This window comes from Dermochelys coriacea, chromosome 9 (assembly GCF_009764565.3).
Source record: "Dermochelys coriacea isolate rDerCor1 chromosome 9, rDerCor1.pri.v4, whole genome shotgun sequence".
Lineage (NCBI taxonomy): Eukaryota > Metazoa > Chordata > Testudines > Dermochelyidae > Dermochelys > Dermochelys coriacea.
The window spans coordinates 66307107-66326363 of NC_050076.1; the positions used below are offsets into that span (position 1 = coordinate 66307107).

Consider the following 19257-nt stretch of genomic DNA (forward strand, 5'->3'; position numbering starts at 1 on the left):
AAATCGCTTGGGCACCATGCTCCCCGTCACACCCAGCAGTCCCTATCATTACCTATCACTGCTCCATTTCCCAGCACCCTTCGGTGTGGCTGGAAGCTGCTCTTGTGTGCCCAGGGCTTGGGAACAGGGCTGTGCACTGCAGTAACTCACCTCTGTTGCCCCGCTTCCCTCAGGTATGAGTAAGGACCAGATGGTTGACTGGATGGACTCCACAGGAGAGGAGGTGAGCCTGTGGCAGAAGATGCGCCAGTTCCCAGGCTCCTGGGCAGAAGGAACGCTACAGCTCCGTTCCACCATGGCCAAGCCAAGAGCATAGCCATAGCCTGGGCGCTGGGCCTGAAACCAGCTTTAGCAAGGCAGCACCAGGCGGAGGCAACCAAACCGAAACCACGGCACCAGCAAGGGCCGCATGTAGGATCTAATGGAGTGGGAGCAGGCTCTGGCTTTTGCCTGTGTAGTAATAAATTGTCTTCAGCAGGCTCAGCCTAACAGCCTGTTCTTGGCAGCAGCTTTTTGTAAAGGGTTTTTGTCTCTTAACTTGGCTGGAATTGAATTCCCTAGGGTCTCCCCCCTTGTAGGGGCTAAGTGCTTTTAAAACTTGTTTTTCTTAGTGTTTTCACCTCTCCCTCTCCCATGTCGTTTGTTTGATTGCCCCACCTACAACTTCCACTGTTGTCTCCCCTTCCCTCTATCCTCCTGGGATGGTGCAGATAGAATCAGACACTACAAACTAGAGGCTGCATGGACATAAGCAATCAATATTTGGTATGTAGAATGTGAGTGCTGTTGAGACATGGGCTGATGGGGGAAGAAAGAAACAAGCCCCTGCCTGTTAGAGTACTGTGCTCTGACTAGGGTAGGGTGTTTGTCACTGGCAGAGGGGAAAGCAACTAGGAGAGCTCTGTGCCAATCTCAGCTTGGGGAAGTGGCTTTGAAACAAACATCCACATGCTGTCTCCTCTTGCGAGCAGGCTAGCTGGGTATCAGTCATGCCAGAGCTGCAGGACTTCTCTGGTGGGGTGGTGGTCTGTTTTCCCCTTATGCTGTGGGTTGTTCAGAATTTGTGGTGGAGATAGCAGTCCTTACTGTTGCTTCTTCCCCTCCCACCCGCCAAGCCCTCCCAGCTTCCCAGCACTCCTGCTCCAGCTATCTTACAGATTTATTCATTTAAAATACAAAATGATGTGGGGGTCAAAACTGGCCAACAAGAGGGCAACAACCCCTCTTGGAGGAAAGGAAAAGCAAATTCTACGGCATGAGTTAAAATACACATCAAGCAACTGTCTGGGAGGGCAGTCTTTGTACTGGCAGATGCACTGTGATTCCTGCTTGGTTACTGTGTCAAGGCTCATCACAAAGGGCTATCTGTTTTAATAAAGGTTTTCTTGCTGTTGCTGGGGGTGTCAGGACTGCAGTCATTCACAGGGGCTGTCCTGGAGCTTGGTATGAATGGCAGGGAGCTGCATATAGAGACAAGGGAAAAGCTGCTGCCACTAACTGCGAATAGACAAGAAAAGAATCTCGTCTGCCCCGGCCGGCTGCTTTCCACTGCAGGTTGTTATCTGCTCTGCTTGTGGCCGGGCTATGTCTTAGCACTGCTTTGTGGCCTGTCCTGGAGCTGTATCCCCCTGAGGGTCTGCTCCACGGAAGAGGTAGACTTTGAAACTTGCAGTTAGATGTTTGCTGAGCTAAGGGGCCCATCTCTGCCACTGGCTGAGCGGCACAGTAGGGAACGGCTCTGTCAACCCTTCACTGCTACCTGCACTCTGCCCTGTGTGCTATCCTTGTTTTACCTCACTACCGCTCCCTATGTTCCTTAGAGAAGGGGAATGATGGAGAGGGGCAAGAGACACTACGGTTACAAACCTGTCCCCTATACTAGTGGCCTTTCTCCAGTAGGTAAGAGTGAGTGGAGTCTTGTACTGAGGCAGGAGAATGAGCTGTGGCCCTAAGACTGATGGCCAGGCCCTAGTGTGCAGGGAAGCTGGGGGCTCTGGGCTGCTGGGGTGGTTTTGCTCTTAAATGAACCAAGCGCTTCCCCCCGTTTTTAAAATGGGAAAGAAACTTCCTGGGTGGCCAGATCCTGTTGTCTGAGGAAAGTTGCAAGGAGTGGCCTTCACCAGCTTCAGGCCCTATCTGAGACAGGTTGCCTAGAACCCTGTGTAGTTGCACTGGGCCTGTTTCCCGGGTGGCTTCCTTTGTACTCTGCAACTCTTACCTCGTGCCTGCTTGAGTCTAAACAAAGCCCAGCCTTTGCAGTTGAGTGTGTCGTTCAAACATCATCTGTTCCTGCTCTGGCATTCAGAGAAGCCATCTTCCCCCGGAGAATTGTGTCAGGCGCTTGGTGGTGGTGAGCTGCAGCCGGCCTAACCCTCTTCCAGCTCTTGGGAAAAAGCCTAATGCAGCAGGGATTCATAGTCTGCTCTGGACAGCTCCTGTCATCCTTTGCCAGAGCATCACAGCTCCACCTCTGGTGGCTACACAAACATGCTCGATATGTTTGGCATGATCTGTACGGTGTGGGGGGAAGAGTGCTATTGCTAGAGCCACGAGTCCTCTGCTAGTGCAGAACGGGCAGGGCATGCTGTGCTAGCACTGCATGGCAAACCTGGCCTGGGGGAGTGCAGGGCGTACTGCATATTTGAGAACCCTACTGCTGTTAGAAGATGCTTGTTTCTTACAAGAGAGGGGAATGAAATAACAAAGCAGGTGACCTAAGCTAGGACACTGCTGGGCTTGTGCTCCCTCCTTCCTGACCTGCAGCCTCCCCCTGCTGGTCTGTTAGTGACTGTTTGGGCTGAGGGCAGGGGGAAGGTGGGGAAAAAGATAATGCCCCCAAACTCCTCTTTTCTCCTAACCTCGCTGCTGGCCTGGTGCTGTGAAAGGCTGGTGTGACATCGGCTTGGCCCAGCTGGCTCCACCGGAAAGTCTGTGACCTTTGACAGCGTTTCCTCCCTCGCAGCTGGCCCAAGACGATGCGGAAAGGGAATTCTCTGTCCTCTGAGGCCGTGGGGATCTGAGTGTAAAGGGGTGGGAGTATCAGCACTTGGGCTGCAGGGATCTGCCCCCCCTGTGCAGCAGTCGCTCATTCGCACATGTCCCTGCTTTGTGCTCGCTGGGTGACCTCCTGACTGCTCAGCAAGTAGGTGTCAATGAAGGTGAAGAGCTCCTCAGGGGTGACGGGTTCGATGTAGCGCTCGCGGTCCACGCCCTGCTTGTCAATCAGCACCATGTTAAAAGTGGAGCGGGTGACGTGTAGGAATTGTCTGTGGAAGCAATGAGTGGGTAGATGAGAGCCTGCTATGCCCACAGAGACTGGCAACAGCTGGGCCCACCTTTCTGAATTCCCCTTTATAGACCCTATCACACCCACTCCTGCACTGGCTGCCTCCCTAGGTTTGTGCACGCAGTTCCCAAGTTGAATGAGCAGCTCTGGGATGGGGGACTCTCATGCTACTAGCATTGTGCCTCTGTTCTCTAATATGGAAGCTGCCTCATCATTTACATGCATACAGCCCAGCTCCCAGCTGGTGCTGAAGTCATGGCCCCAGCCTGCCCCTTCCCCACTGCCAGCACTCCAACCCCTGAGAGCTGGGTTACTGACTGCTGGATTTTGTGGGACCCTCTGGCTTATCCACAGGCCTGTACAGGATAATTTAGGGATCCCAGTAGATTTTTGGCTTGTTTTGTGCATGGCAGCAACATAGACACCACCCTGCTGCTCTGTGGGGGTGGCTCCGTGTCCGCTGCAGGCAGGTGGCAGGGCTGGAATTCACTTTGCACAGGCAGCAGGGTTTGTCATTTACCCCTGTGACAGGATTCAAGCTGCCAGCACTCAGGAGAATGGGTGCCTTTCCTGCGAGCAGGTGTCTCTAATGACTCTGTAGCTGCATTCCACCACAGTCACTGCTGGGGCCTAAAGCTGGGATGCGTAGCCCCAAAAGCACAAGCCTCCCCACTACATGAGCTAAAGCAGCAGTACAGGATCTCTAAGGAGCAGACTCTTACACTTGCTAGGAGCTGCCCCAAGAGGGAGACAGCCATCCACCCCTAGCAGTGTATTGCACCCACAGGTTGATCTGGGGGTCATGATCCCGCTTGCTGTGAGCTATTGTGGCTGTCCACTGCCCCGATACCTGAGCTCCTCGATGATGTCAGCCGAGAGCTGGTGTTCACGGATGCGGCCCACCTCATGGGGGGGCTGCCCCACCAGCTCAAGGATGGTGACATGCCGCAGGTCCAGCCCGCAGGTGGCTTGCTGCAGACAGGAGAAGAGCCAGTCAGATGCTGTTGGCTGGGATTGGGGCTGGGGGAGGTACAGGGGAGGGGCTTACCTGCAGCATGGCGATCTGCATCTTGTAGTAACGAGTGGAGGGGTCAGGAGCAGAGATGATCAGGAGCCGGCGTTTCTCATAGAACTGATCCAGGAGGCCAGCGGCCGAGTTCACGTCCACGTTGATCTGCATGGCTGAGGTGGGAAGGTGAGCTCATGAGCACAAACAGAGAGGTGGCTGGTCGGGGCTTCTGACCCCTGCTCTGTCTGCAGGATCCTAGTGTGGCCTACCCCAGAAGTCAGCTGCCTCTCCCCTTCTCCCAGCAAGCAGATATGTCTCGCCTGGATTTGGGCTCTCTGTTCTCCATCAGCAGGAACCATTTCACCAGCTTCTCCAGCAGAGGGCAGCAAATATGCCAGGGGAGCCACACCCCAGTGTTACATAAATCAGGGAGTCTGCGCCTCACCCAGCTGAAAGTGGCCAGGAGCCCATGGCTTGTATTTCATCAGCCTGAGCGAGACAATGCCCCAGGCCACACAGATCAAGAAGGGACCCAGTGCCTCAGCAGACCAGACCTCCATCTCAGCATTGAATGTGGTTGGGGACTTCACGGTGGCCAGCCTAGCCGGCTATGTTGCATTACTGCTCTAGGAGTGGTCAGCAGGAGATGGGGACTAACCAGGGGATATAACCTAAGGTGTTTGTGACTGTTTTAATAAATGGCTGAAAACAGGACAGCTTTGAGTCTCTTTCCCATTCCCCGGGCTTATGCTGGGAACTCCAATGTCTTCTGTGACGCTACCCCTGATTTTCCCTGGGATGAGAGGAGCGGTAAATCTTGGGCTTTATAAACAATGGTATGTGTAAGATGAAGGGGGTGCTGCAGGGGAGCCTTTGCCTAGCCCAGCCCAGTCTAAGGAGAGCAGCAGGTTCAGGGTTCAGTTCCTGTAGCATGCCCGTGGCCATGGGTCTCCTGGCTTTTAAATTGTACTTATGAAGAGGAGGGGGATTTTCTCTAGGCAGTGCAGATGCTGGGATTCCAGTACAACCTGACATGGGCCTACACCACAAGGCTCAGATCTGGATCCAACCCGCCCTGGAAGCGGGTGGTGTTCAGAGCCAGGGGTTGGTTTGGCACATGGCGCTGAGAGGTGTCAGCTGCGAAGTCTTGATCTGTATTCCAACTTCCCCAAAGGGCAAGGGGGTTGGGGTGGGGGTTAGGTTCAGGCCCATGTGTGTATCTGAGACAAGGGCAGTAAGAATAGCATCATCACCAGCTCTGCCACCAGGCAGGCTCCCTGACAACCAGTACCAAAGTGAGCCCAGGGACAGGGCTGGTGATATCAACAAAGAGAGAAAGAAAATGAGAGTGAACTCAAGGTGAGGGGCCTGGGCAAATCCAGCTCTGATGGAGGAGGCGTGAGCGCTGCTAGAGACAGCTGCACAGTACTCCTTCCTTTCTCTTATCTAATTCATTCTAACATCCAACCAGCCCCTAAAGAAAGCACACGCTGCACTGAGGGGAGGTGATGCACAAAGAGCATAATGGCCTAAGGGGCGTCCCCTCCATGTTCCTGACTAGCGCGTTAGAACCACCAGAGAAGAGGGCCTTTTGGAAGATCCCATCCCAGGTTTGTCAGCAAGCATGGGGAGGGGTGGGACAGGGCTCGGGGAGTTTGCTCAGACTGAGGCAAGCTGCTCAACCTGCCACTGCCCATATGGGGAAGACATGTGTGACAGCTGCCATCTTGGCTGAACACCTCCAGAGCTAAAAGCACAAGCAGCTACAGCTTGAGCTCATACTCTGAGGTAATCACAGACTCATCCTCTCTGTGGATCAGGTCCAGAGTGGGGCTCAGAGTCACATGCTCAGCAGTAGGTGAGACCGGCTGGCCCAGAGACCAAGAGGACCGTTATGGGATGCCATCCCATCTGCCAATGGCTCCCAAGTCTCGGCACTGCCATTCCTTGTTTCCACCCTATGTGATTTTCCATCATAGAAGGGAGGAGGCTCCACATCTGGATGGAGGGGGATGTCTCTCGCTGGGAGGTTGGCTGGGGGATGCTCAGGCAGTGCATATGCTGCCAGGAAAGCCCTATGCTCACCAAAGAATATCAGGGCCTTGCTTTGATGAGCTCCTGGGAACTGGAGACACAACAGAGCCAGTTCAGCACAAGGAGTCGTTTCCAGGCTATAGCCTCAGCCTGCACGCATGCAACCTCACCAGCGATTCTCCCTGTAACACTTACGCACACAAATGGGCTGGGATCCTGACCAGTGGCGGCTGGACTGGCAGACGCGCGCGGGGATCCCTTGGCGTTCATAGCCCCCATCACATAAGTACTCGCATGTGGCACCGTAGTTATTGCCCTCAGAGGTGCAGCTGAGGTAGCCATGCTGCGGCGGCTTCAGAACAGGGCAGCGTCTCACTGCAAAAGGGAGAGCGGACGTCAAGGACAAGGGACGCCTAGATCTAGCACTCGCTGCACTACTGGAGGAGTGTGGAGTGGGCTAGCCAAGGTGCCTGGAGGCCCTAGGGGGAGTCGGGCCAGGAATGACCTGAGTGCCCATAGCTCCAAGGTCCAAGAAGCCAGGGATGCAGGATTGGGGAGGTGGCACCCTGTGTCCAGGTATGGCCAGAGGTCATGAGATGGTTAGGGAGAGTGAGAGAAAGTGCCAGGTTTCTGGAGTGGCTTGGGTTTAGCAGGGTTCTGGTGGTGGCAGAAGCATAGGACCTGTAGGTGACACTGATCACATGGGGGACAACATGCAGGAACCAAAACTTGTTCCCACACATCCTTAGCGTGAGCGCAGCTCCTGAGCCCACACAGGGGAAGAATCGGCTCCTCCAGCCAAGGTGTGAGGGAGCTGGGGTCTGCAGCAGGCAACCTGTCCCTTACCTTGGACTCGGACGATGAATTTGCAGCTGGCTCGGTTGTAGGACTGGTCGTAGGCTATATAACGGATAACGTGCTCCCCCTCTGGAAACTCAGACCCAGGTTCTGGGCCCCGCAGTGTCACTCTGGACCCAAAAGACAGAGCTGCTTCAGTGTGAAGTGCATTTCTCCCAGCTGGGTCTTTGTTTTGATCCCTACAAAGTGACTTCAGGGCAACAAAGCCATCAGACCCTGTTTGGGATGGGGGTCCTGCAGCTCTCAGCACTCACCGTTTGATGATGCCATCAGCAGAGTCCTTCACGTGGGGTGGGTCCCAGTATACAGTGGCCGTCAGCTTCTCTGGCTCCGCCATCCTCTCTCGTGTCTCCGGGCATCGGATCTTGGGGGGCTCAATATCTGCCCAAGCAAAGCAGAGAGAAACTCCAGGGGAACCACGTGGGGTAGGGCCACAGTACAGGGAGGGTGAAGCTCAGCAATAAACCCTGGAAGGAGGCAGTAAAACCCACGGGGGCAAGGAACTAGGAGATAGCACAGGGACATGCAATAGTTCCCTCCCTAGGGAAGCTAGCCAGGGTGAGCCACGCAGACAGCAATGCCCCCTGGGGCAGAGACCCAGAATAACCCACTGAGATGCCATGCCCAATGTGAGGGAACTAGGCATAGGGATGCAAGTCATTCCTTCCATGAGCCAAGCAATCATCTTAAACCAAGGGGAATACAATGCCCCTCTGTGGGAGGATGTAAGCAGGGTAAACCATGGGTAAATCTTGGTACAGCAGTCCCCTGGAAGGTATCCAGGATTAGATGGGGTTTGTAATCCCCGGGGGTGAGGGGACCAGGGATAAACCATGAGGGCAGTAAAATCCTCACAGAGCAGGCACTGAGGAGAAACTCTGGGCAATCCTAGTCTCTAGGGCATGTGTGCAGGATGAGCCAGGCTGGCAGTAAGGACAGCAGGGTGAGAATTTACCTACACAGATTGGCTCGCTGCCGCTCACCCCCCATCCTCCATGCACATCCGGCTGCGGTCACCCTCCAAGTGGTACCCGGGAGGCAGGAGTAATCACAGTGAGAGTCCAGCAGCACACCGGCTGAACACTGGTAGGAGCCGCTCATCACTGCCGGCAGCACATGGCACCGGACCTCTGTAACAGAACGAGCAGATCTGTTCAGCAGACACAGGCTTGCGGAAATCCCTCTGGGGGCAGCACCTGCTTCAGGACTGCAGCACCAGGGCTGGGGAGGGTTTGGAATGACACAGAACCAGCCAGGGTGGCATTGAGCTCAGCTGCTCTGGGCCCTGGGGTGGCTTGGCTTATAGGGCTCCTGAGTTTTTCTTCCATTCCAGCCCTCATGCAACTTTGTTAATGTAGGGCTAAAAACCCCAGGCGAAAGCTGCAGGAGGGGGAGCGGGACATGGAAATGAAGGGCCTTCCATCCAGGCACTCAGACATTAGTGATGGTTGTTGGGCTTAGGTAGAGTGATCTTGAAAGAGCCTGTAATGGCATGTCTATCCCCACACTGGCAAAGAAAGAGTTAACTGGAGCCAGAGAGCAATTACTGCTCCAGATTCATCTGGCCCAGCTGAGAGGAGCTGGGTAATAAAGAAAGAAAGGAGCTTAAGGCAGGAGACCATGGAAAGAACGGGTCGTGGGGCCCTTTCTGCAGAGGGGAGCCTAGCCGAGGGTTAGGAGAGACAGTGGGAAGCCACAGGAGAGGAGCAAGCTTCTGGTGTGATCCTGGACAAAAGGGGGGAGGGCTAGCTCAGTGGTTTGAGCATTGGTCTGCTTAAACCCAGGGTTGTGAGTTCAATCCTTGAGGGGGCCATTTACGGATCTGGGGCAAAAATTGGGGATTGGTCCTGCTTTGAGCAGGGGGTTGGACTAGATGACCTCCTGAGGTCCCTTCCTACCCTGATATTCCATGATTCCATGACCCAGGAATCCCTCCATCTCGGCTGGGGGGAGGGGGTGTACAGGAATCTCCTGATTCTGGTATGTACCTTCTGCCTGGTCAGGTCTTAAATGATAGCCAGGGTCATGATGGTCATTAAGTTTGTTGTGAAATATCTTATATAGGCTGAAAATACATTCTCAAAGTCTGTATCAAGGCAGAGTTGGCAAACAGCCTTTCTGTTAGACATGTAAATTAAACACTGTCAGCCATCACAGTGGAAGCGCTATTTACATACAAAGTCAAGGGGGGGGGCAGGAGAGGGATGTGAAATCAACAGGGAGGCAGTACATGGGAGAACAAGCCAGGGATTATCCTGGTTCTAGCACAGACAATGAACTTTGGGGATATAAGGAGAAGGCAAGGAAGACACTCCTTGATCCTGTACCTAGGAAGTAATGGGCGGCATGATGACATTTGTGAAAACTGGATCCAAACCCAAGTTGGCTGAAAGGCTGCAAAGAACATTCAGGGTGAGATAACACTAATCTTCTGTCTAAAGAAGTTTAAGTTAGTTCTCTAGAATTGGAGTTAAGATTTTGTTTTATATGTAATCCTTTTGGTTTCCACTATTTTCACTCACTATCTCTTGGCTCTCGAATCTGTGATGGTAAACTTATCATTGTTTGCACTGTCAATATATCTTAGTGCTGTGGTATTGCTCAAGTAGCTGATCCTGAGCTGAATCATTCAAGCTCATGTGTGCACTGTTCCCTTGGGGCAGCAGACCTGGTATTCCTGTGAGCGTTTGGTGGAGGAGGAACTGGACACTACAAGGGAATGCTTCAAAGGGGCTCAAGGACTGGGGTCCTATTGTTAGCCTGCGCCAGGCAAAGTAAGGGCTGGTATAGCCTGGAGGAGAGTGCTTGGATGGCTGACAGGCTGGTGGTAACAGGGAGCTGGCACCTAGTTAAGCCCAAGCATGTTTCCCTCCCAATGCAGGCAGGGGGAATAAAAAGGTGATTCCCAGTCCTGGGCACCCCGAGAACCATCACAGACCCGAGGAGGTAGGATCTGGGTCAGGTTTCTGTTGGAAAGAGAGAGCCTAGGGAGAGGCAGGTGGGAGCTGGGGCTCCAGGGAGAAAGAACTCTCCAGAGCCCAGGAAGGTGGGGGGACAGGGCCCAGAACCAAGCCAAGGTAGGAAGTTCCAGGAAGGCAACAAGGATGCTGAGAAAGCAAAGCTTAGCTACCAGCTTCAGGATCCCTGCGCTGGAACCCAGAGTAGAAGAAGGGTCTAGGTTCCCCTACCGGCCACCAAGGAAGGTGGGCTGAAAGCCCCTGAGGTAAGGATGGAAAGACTGAGCCCAGAGTCAGGGCGGAAGGCCTGCTGTAAGGTCACTGGACTATTGTTTTGTGGGATTCTCTGTTACCCAGAACAGGACCTGGGGGAGGCTAAGCCACAAGAAGAAGCCGAGCACCGCAGGAGTGCCAAAGGAGAGACTGCTAGGCCGTAGCCAGCCAGGAGTGGGCACTGGCCAGTAAGTCACTGTTCTACAGAGCCCAAAGCGCTTTACAAGCTGCGCACTGCAGTGGTTCTCAGCGTATGGTCCATGGAGTGTGTTGGAGCCTTTCTGGGTGCCTGATAGAGGGGCTGTTGCCCCAGCAGGTGCCATCTGTCAGTCTCCAATGCGGTATCACCACCCCAAGCATTCAGAAACGAGTCTGGCTTAGAAATCATGAGAGCTTTTAAAAGAATAATAGCTGTTGGGGTCTTTGTCTACTGGTTCCTGAGCCCTAAAGGGTGTGCCTGGGTCATGTTCTGCTGCTTTCTCTCCCCAACCAGGAGGGCTGGGACCCTATGTTTTAATGAAAGCTGAGAGTGTCTCCTAATCACACGAGTCCCGGAGCTGCAGCTTTAAGACAAACATCAAATATCAGGAGTCTTGTGATAAAATTAGGAGAGTCATCGACATGTCACTGCAGTTTCCTGTTGAGGACAACTCGGGTCAGGACTCCTTTAGAGCTTCCAGGTTGGTTTTGACCAAAGCAATTTTAAAAAGCCCTTCTTCACCCGTGCCCCTGTGCAGATGCTTCATGTCTCCCTTCAGCAGGCTCTTCCTTTGATGTAAAATGAAATGCAATTGCAACTGATGCATCACCAGAGCCCCGGGGTGGGCAGCAAATAAGCAAGAGACTAGAGCAGGCAGTGAGCAGAGATCAGGTCCTAATGGACATGAAGTGCTGCACCCAGCACAGACACCAAACAGTCCCTCCCCATTGCCTCTTTCGTGTAACCCAGCACTAGTCACCATCAGGACAGCATGCTCACACACACTGGAACGTTCATGCACACCCCCTTCCCATACAGGACTTACGTCTGCAGTAGGCGGTGCCAGACCAGCGCCGGCTCGGCAAGCACTGTACTGACCTCCGCCCTATTAGCCGGAAGCCTCGATCACATGAGAGTTCGCAGCGTGTCCCCAGGCTGCTGCGGTAATTCCCTCCCCTGGGGGAGTAGCAGGTCGCCTCTCCGTGGTGGACGTTTAATGGATAGCACCACTGGGGAACTAAGGAGAGACAGAGAAAGGACGGGAGATGTCGGTGCTAAATATTCAGACGGGCTAGTCTAGCTGGGCAAACTGTGCTTCATTTTCAGGGTCTTGGGGCAGCATGAAGCCCAGATGAGAGGCAGCCCAGCATCAGCCCCGATGGTCAGGGGCGCCCTTCTATGAGCATCTGGGGAGCCCTGGGGAAAGCTTGGGATGACTTCCCCTGGCCTGGTGGAAGGTCAGTGTGCAACTGTTACCTCGATAGTCCAGGGCAGGAGTTTGGGGAGCCTCTTCCACATACACTTCATTGTTGTACCTCTCAGTAGCATGGTAGCCAGAACCTAGTGGGAGGAGAAAATGGTGAGGTGGGGTCTCAACTTGAGTGTCATGCTTCTGCATCCCACCCCTGACTCTCCCTCAGAGTAGCATATGAGGTGCTGGGGGTCTGCAGAGAAATGGTGATAGGAGCTGCATTGATGTTGGGCTCTAGGGAATTATCCCTCTCTGGAACTCCTGGAAAGAGACTTGCTTCCTGGGCAACATCTGCTTCCTACAGCAATGCATGCCAGGGTGGGGTCTCCCTCAAGGGAAACATCTATGGACCCTGGCTTCCCGCTCAGCATTCACAGCCCTTGGTTAAGATCCTGTCTCCATCCCCCGGCAACCTGAAATGCCCATCTCCTCTCAGGTTCCTTGGTACCTGGGAATGGTGTGCTGAGGCAGTCGCTAGACTGAGAGGAGGAGCGGGAAGGTCTGCATTGCCACAGCCCAGGGGGTAAAATACTACCATTCAGAGCTGGTAGCACTTCACACCCACTCTGCACTGGTCTGAACAACGGCCTGAGGTGCAGGGCCAGGGACAATCAGGTCTGAGGGGTGCACAGCCATGGGTGCTATCAGATGACGGTCATGCATTACATCCACCGTGAATGGGTAAACAGCTGCATCAGCAGCAGGCCTAGAGTCCTGCATGGATTGGCTGCTGGAGCAGTTTGGGGGTTGTGCTCCTTTCTTGCTGACACTTGATTCTCTCGGTCTGTCCCAGTCCCTGTCCCAGCTCCTCCATAGACGGGGCCCCATCCAAGCACTGAAGAGAGAGCACATCTATGCAGAAAACTCTGCCCTCAGCTGGCAGTGACGTAGTTTGTGCAGCTTGCACTGTCCAGCAGACTAAACAGCCTGGTATGCCAGGCTCATTAATGACAGGAAGTGGGTGTCAGGCACAGCTGAACAGGGGACAACTCAGTCCTTTCATGAACAAAATTCCAGGAAGTCCCTCCCATCACTTCCCTCTCACATCCCCTGCCACGGAGTTATGGGGCAAGTGGTGGGAAGAACAGGACTGGGCCCTCATTCCTGTGTGACTCGGCAAAGGGAGCCCCCACCATGCCAGGGCTGGGGCGCATGCAGACATCCAGAGCTGAATGAACACAGAGACCGAACTTCCCTCTTAGCCATGGCCAGCAGTGGATGCATTTGAGCCCCAATGAATGAAATGGGCTGACTAGTGGCATTCTTGAGCTGTGAGCTCACCTTTTAGCTGGATTTCCTCTTATTCCAGACTCTTTCCCTCTCCACTCCAGTGATTGTGTGTGAGCGTGCTCAATTTTGCTCCTATTTTTAGTGCCTGTGCCCCATGCATCATTTCTGTATTAGCCTCGAAACCAAATGTCTGTGCTAAGCAGGATCCCAGATGTTTCTCTACAAGATCAGCATGCAGGCTCCTGTGAGGAAGGAGCAGGGAAAAGAAACCCCAGCTCAGAGTGACCAGGGAGAGCGCATTGCCCTGGCCTCCAGGAGTGGAGCTCTACAGGCTCTAGGGGAGCAGGGTAAGTCTTACTGAGATCTGCTCATACCCTCCACTGACCCACACTCAATCCAGAGACTTGCCTTCTCTTTTGCTCTCCCTCCGCTGCTGCAGTGCTGATGGGTGGGGGAAGAAAGGAGAGGGGTTGTTACCTGAGCGCACTCCATCCACCAGCCTCTCCGAAGAGCCTCCATGTTGGGGGAACTTTATGAACCATAATAATACAACTCCCCCTACCCCTTCCAGATCCCCAATTAAACTGCCCTGTTTCTCTGACCCACTCATTTCTACAGAGCCCTTCACGCACTTCATACATGCAGCGCCACTGAAACGCACCCACCCAGCAAGCAGGGAGCCTCCGTAGGGGAAGACCGTGACTAGAACATTGAGACAAACCATCTACTATGCAGCAAAGTGCTGTGAGATCTTTGACATCCACCCTATGCAGCCAGCACCTCAGTTTTTAAGGCTCACACACAACAAAGCACGTGGAACTCAATATATCTACCTCATAGGAAGAATGGGCTGACCCAGCCCTGCTGGGATCGGAATGTATGGTTTCAGGGAGTCTCGTTATTATAAACCTGATGCTGAGGCCACAGACCCATCCCCTCCAGGAGAGAGTGATGCATCCCCAGTCTGTATTTATTCAGCGATATCATGACTCAGTATGAATCAGGCAGAGAGCAGAGGCTGAGACAACAAAACAGGGAGGATCTATCGGTGCAAGGATGCGCTGGGGTGGGAACTGAGACCAGTCCAATGTATTTGGGGGTCAAAGCTCTCCAGGGGGCTGCAGAGGCCTTTACAGTGATGGGGGGGAAGGTCTGGGCCTCTTCAAAGCCCCTCCCATGCTAACCTGGCAATGGTTTGTAGCTGGGATGCTGGGAGAGAGAGTTTGGTTTCTATAGCAAACAAGCTGAGGGGTTGTAAGTGGGCAGGTTAGCCAAGGATGGGAAGAAGCTCGGGTTTTAGTCTGTGCAGCTGTTCCAGACAAACAATCGCCTGCCAAAGGCTCCCGAAGGAGCTGAGGGCATGTGGTTCAGTTCCTGCCACTGTGGCTGGGATGGGGGAATTTTATTTACTCCTCTCTGGATGTGTTCCTAACCCCAGCACTGGGTCTGTCTCTTCCCTTCCCCACCTCCAGCAGAGAGACGCCAGGGCCCTCTCTGAGCGATCATGTCAACCTCCCAGGCGTAGATTTGTCTTTTGTTATCCAGCTCCTCCCTAGTCCCCTAACCCAACCTGCTCCCTGGCACTCAGCAAACCGCTGCCCTCGGGGCAGGGCTGCATTAAGTGATGCTTTAGTTGACTCTCCCTGCCACCCTCACAAGGAGAGAGAGCGCACCTTGCTGAGGTTCCTCTGGCCTGCATCAGTAGGCCTTTACCCTGTTCTAAACTGGGTCACCTTTCCCAAGGTGCCTAGAGGGAAAGGGGTCCTGGGATTTGGCTGCCAGGCTGAACTAAATCCTTTATTCCAGCAAACTCAGAGCTTCCCACCATGCTCCCTTCCCCCTCCTCCTTCACCAACCCCCCCCCTAGTGTTCCCAGCTATGAACTGCACCTGCTGCCCTCGGCTCTACTCATTTACTCAGAGACACCACAAAGAAGAAAATCAGCTTCTCCTGTGCCCTGAGAGAGGCCTGCTCGCCCCTGTTGATTCCTCACTCCCTTGTAGCACCAGCTGCTGTTAACTAACTCTCCCACGCTGGGTGGACACTGACCTTCATACCATGTTGATGACACCAGCCTGGTGAGGAAAAGCAGCAGAAGTGGTGCTTCTCCTTGTGCCATTCTAGCGTGTAGGGTGGGCCTGGGCCACGGGACTTAGCACCTTGCCTGGTAGTGCACTCTGATGTTAGCAGGCAGGCTGCAGCCCGGAAAGCCCAGCAGGCAGTAGTGTAGACTGGTACCTAGAATAAAGGGAAGTGGGTTTAAAACAGAACAACCCCTGGCCATTGGTGTGTTATTGACCCACACATGCTTGTATTCTCCTCTAGCTTTGCTCTCCAGCCCATGCTGATCAGATCCAGATTTTTCCCTAGTATTATCCATCCTAAGCATTCAAAAATCATGAGTCAAATCCCTTGCAAGCACGAGTCACTTAAAAATCATGAGATTTTGAAAAAAAATTCTGGGCCCTTTTTATGTGTCTTCTGGGTTTTTTTGAGCCTCCTGGGAGTCATGTTTTCAAGCTTTTCTCTGCAACCAGGAGGGCTAGAAACATCCTTTTAAAAAAAACGAAAGGGAAAGTTCTCATTGGATCCTCCAAGCTTTCAGAAATGCCCCCAGAACCATGAGACTCGTGATAAAATCATGAGAGTTGGCAACACTGTTTTCCACAGAGTCAAGGGCTGTTTAATGTGGAGGAAATTCATGCTGAAATTAGAAAGGAGTAAAACTTGTTGCTAACTCCAAAGTGAGTAGTTTGAGACCAGGCCCTAGGGTTCTGATAAGTGACTGTAATCTGGGCCCATTTCTAACTGAAATTCACCAAAATCTAGAGCACATGAAGATGTTATTTATTGGAATCAAAAGGTCCAATTCACCATTGCCCTACACCTTGTGCGATCATTTGCACCATTCCAGTGAGTGGAAAGGCTACTGGATCAGAGTGTGAGTGTTTAACATCCATCCACTTGGTGCTAGTGCAAAGGACTGCACCAGGCAAAGGGGGATCGAGCCCCATATGAACAGACAGAAAAATGTGGGGCATGGGAGGGAGGATAAACCTTCAAGAGAAGAGGCCAGCTAAATGTACTGATTAGTAACACATCTGTCCAGAGCATGAACGAAGGGATTTTCTGGAGAAGGGCCTTGTTCCGGATAGCATGGGGAGAGTTTCTTTGTGACTGACTCTCCAGGTTTGTTTGCTGTCTAAGTTAAAGGTGCTACAAGTCCTCCTTTTCTTTTTAGTAGGATTCAGTCAGTGCAAAGCCTGGAGGCAGATCCAGTGAGTGAGGGCAGGTGTTAGGGCCAAGGCAGAGGAGCAAACGTTATTTACAGACTGCTCAACTGGAACTGGCGTGGGGAAAAAAATGTGTTCACTATTTACTGTGGCTTCAGGTCAGTGCTATTGCAACAGAATAAGTGCAATGGAAATGCATGAGGGAGGGGAAATTGGGGCATAGGACCGAGGGAGGGGAAGGAGGGCAGACAATGAAAGAGATGGGGGAACAGACACACAGACTGATTGGTTACCAGGAGATCTTTACTCAGAAACTGGGGGTTGGCTGGGTGAGGAACCTCTAACAAACACAGAGTAGCCAGGCAGACTGAGCAGCAGATTGACAGCTTTCGAGTAGAAAAACAAACAAGATAGAAATTCCCGCTCCCTGTTGGTGATGCTGATCTGTATATTTAAAGACACTCCCCACCCCCACATTTCTATTGTTCCAAGTCCTCCCTCTAGCTCATATCGCTCTAGGGTTTTCCACCATGCTCATCACCATAGTACCTGAGCCCCTCTGGGGCCTTCTCTATACAGAAGAGCCTGTCCTGTCACTGGCAACAGTTCTGTGTCCCCTAAATCTTTACCCGCTATATTATGAGAGTCTTACAACCAACTGCTGGGATCCTTCCCCTGCCTCTGCTGGAGGAAGGTGCCTGGAGGGAGGCTTGTCACACAGCATGCAGGAACAGCTGTCTATTCTCAGCTCCAGGGAAGCCTGATAGGCGGCGTAGCTTAGTTCAAAAGCTTTCTGTGTCCGCGCTCCCTAGGTCCCTTTCCCTTGTGGATAGAAGTCAAATGGCTGCTTAAAGCAGATCTTACCTGCCTCACAGCTGCTCCCTCTCCTTGCCTTCTCTCTCCTCTCAGCCTGTTCAGGAAACTTGTGCTTTAACTTTCCCAAAGTGCGTGGTTTGTTTCTGCATCGTCGGACACTCAGCTAACACTGCCCAGATGTTCTGCTGTCTGCATCTGCCAGATGTTTTCTTAAAGCTGTACTGTCCCCCAGAGAGGAGGGGGAGAAAAGAGAGAAGGCTAGGGGAGGCCCCCAACTGTGGCTGAAGGGCTGTCACCCTATGCAGATCTAAGCCACTATCTACCCACTCAAGACCAAATGTGGGCAGGATGGTGCCTCTCTCCTTGGCCTGCAGCCCATATAGCAATAGCTACTGTAGCTAAACCTGAGTCTAGGATGTGGAATACTAAAGGCTTGCAGATTTCATGACTCATCATGAGCAGGCTCTGCAATCCAGGGTACAACAGAGCAACATTTCACAGGCGCCACAGAGGGAAAGCCAAATGGGAGCCACTTTACTTCTGGCTGCACCCTTCTCAAATCCATGCCCAAAGCCAAGGATCAGGGTGGAAGGAGCACAGGCTTCCAAAGCATGCAGTGTCTGATATTGGGTTGGGCAATCTAACCCATTTCATGTAACCATTTGGCTGCGGCTCACCTTCTGTACACTAGAGCCAAATTCTTTGCAGGTGTAATTGATGCCAGTTTACACCAGCAGAAAAGTTGGCCTAAGACTTTTTCATTGGAGCCATTTAAAGACTTAGCAGCTTCGAAACACTTCCCACATGCCCTTCCAAGGTAGGTTACTTTGATCATCTTTATCCCCATTATACAGATGAACAAACATCAGAGAGTTGCCCAAAGCCATGGAAGACATGAGCATCAGTGGAATTCAGAAGCTCCCAGCTGTCCTGTGCTCAGATCACTAGACTGTGCCGAATGCATCTGATCAATCCTGGTTCTTATAAATCCAGGGCATAGGGCAGATGCGCTGACAGAACACTACAAATGTCTACTAGTCACAACCATTAATATGATGGCCCCCGAACTACTCTGAGGGGCATAACGCTGCTGGCAAATTAGAGAGAGAAGAGGGGACTAGAGGGTTGCTGGCAGAGATCAAGAAATGAATCTAGTCACCTGCAGCATAAGTAGTTTCTATACTATATTTCATAGCCATGATCAGTAAGATGTTCTTCTCCTCTGCAAATCCTAACCAATGGAACTCCTCCACGTAGAAGTCTGCTGACGAGCTCAGAGTGCCTCCAGCTGGCTCTGGAGGTAACAGTTTCTAGCTGTGAGTAGTTTGCAATCTTCACAGAGTAGGTTGATTGAATTTGGAGGGTGACAGAGTCAAAGTGGAAGTGCCACAGACTCTGGCTGCATTTCAAACAATGTCCCAGTCAGATGTTATGGTGCCGCAAGTGTATGTAATCAGGCCCTGTGCCCATCCTATGTGGTGAAAGGCTGCAGGAAATGTATGGGTACTTTATTGAAAGTACTCATTAATGTCCCTCTCAGAGAAAGCAAGCTGCCAGCAACATTCAAACAAGCTAGAGTTGAGATGTGCTCTAGAAAACAACTGTGAGCACACTAGTATACTAAATGGCCGTCATCCAGTCTCTGACCTCCCTTGCTTGGAAAATTCACTGAGAAGGTTGTCCTAGGCCAACTGAAACAATATTTGAAATCCCCAGGATCCTTAGAGCCTATCCAATTCAGTTAGGAGTGGGCCACAGCCCAGAAATGGTGCTCAGATTCTACATGATGAGTGTGGTATAAACAAACACCTAGACAAAGTAAGGGAAAATTGCTGTGCTTGATGATCTCCTCCGGGCAGTGGTCAAAAGCCAGGTCTTTTATGACATGGCGTTATTTTTTTCAGTGCTCTTGGATAATGGAGTATTGCTAACGTGGCTGAATGATCTGGCAGGGTGGAAAGAATCCCTGCAGAGTGGTTCCACTCAATGCTTTCCAAAGGATCCCAGAAGGGAAGTGATGGGTGACTGCTTCTCCTCTCTGAAGGCTCCCAACTATGGGGACCCACAGGTTACAAACCTGTCATCTCTCCTTTCCAACATCTACATAAAG

The 19257-nt window shown here is 52.4% G+C and overlaps 2 protein-coding genes across 2 annotated transcripts in view; one reads left to right on the plus strand and one right to left on the minus strand.

Annotated features, from left to right (window-relative positions):
• Positions 1–1393, plus strand: part of SYTL4 (synaptotagmin like 4) — a 25281-nt gene extending 23888 nt beyond the window's left edge. The window contains 1 exon segment of the mRNA XM_038415084.2: positions 174–1393. Coding sequence (XP_038271012.1) covers positions 174–316 — 143 coding nt within the window. The 3' untranslated portion in view covers positions 317–1393.
• SRPX2 (sushi repeat containing protein X-linked 2) lies at positions 872–18390 on the minus strand. Its single transcript, XM_043492943.1, is given in 14 exon segments — positions 872–3266; positions 4137–4258; positions 4335–4468; positions 6525–6704; positions 7176–7297; positions 7442–7568; positions 8143–8169; positions 8172–8225; positions 8228–8317; positions 11443–11634; positions 11874–11957; positions 15148–15336; positions 17196–17368; positions 18307–18390. Coding segments are annotated over 12 exon segments (1383 nt in total). The 5' UTR covers positions 15218–15336; positions 17196–17368; positions 18307–18390; the 3' UTR covers positions 872–3085.
• Between the last annotated feature and the right edge of the window lie 867 nt (positions 18391–19257).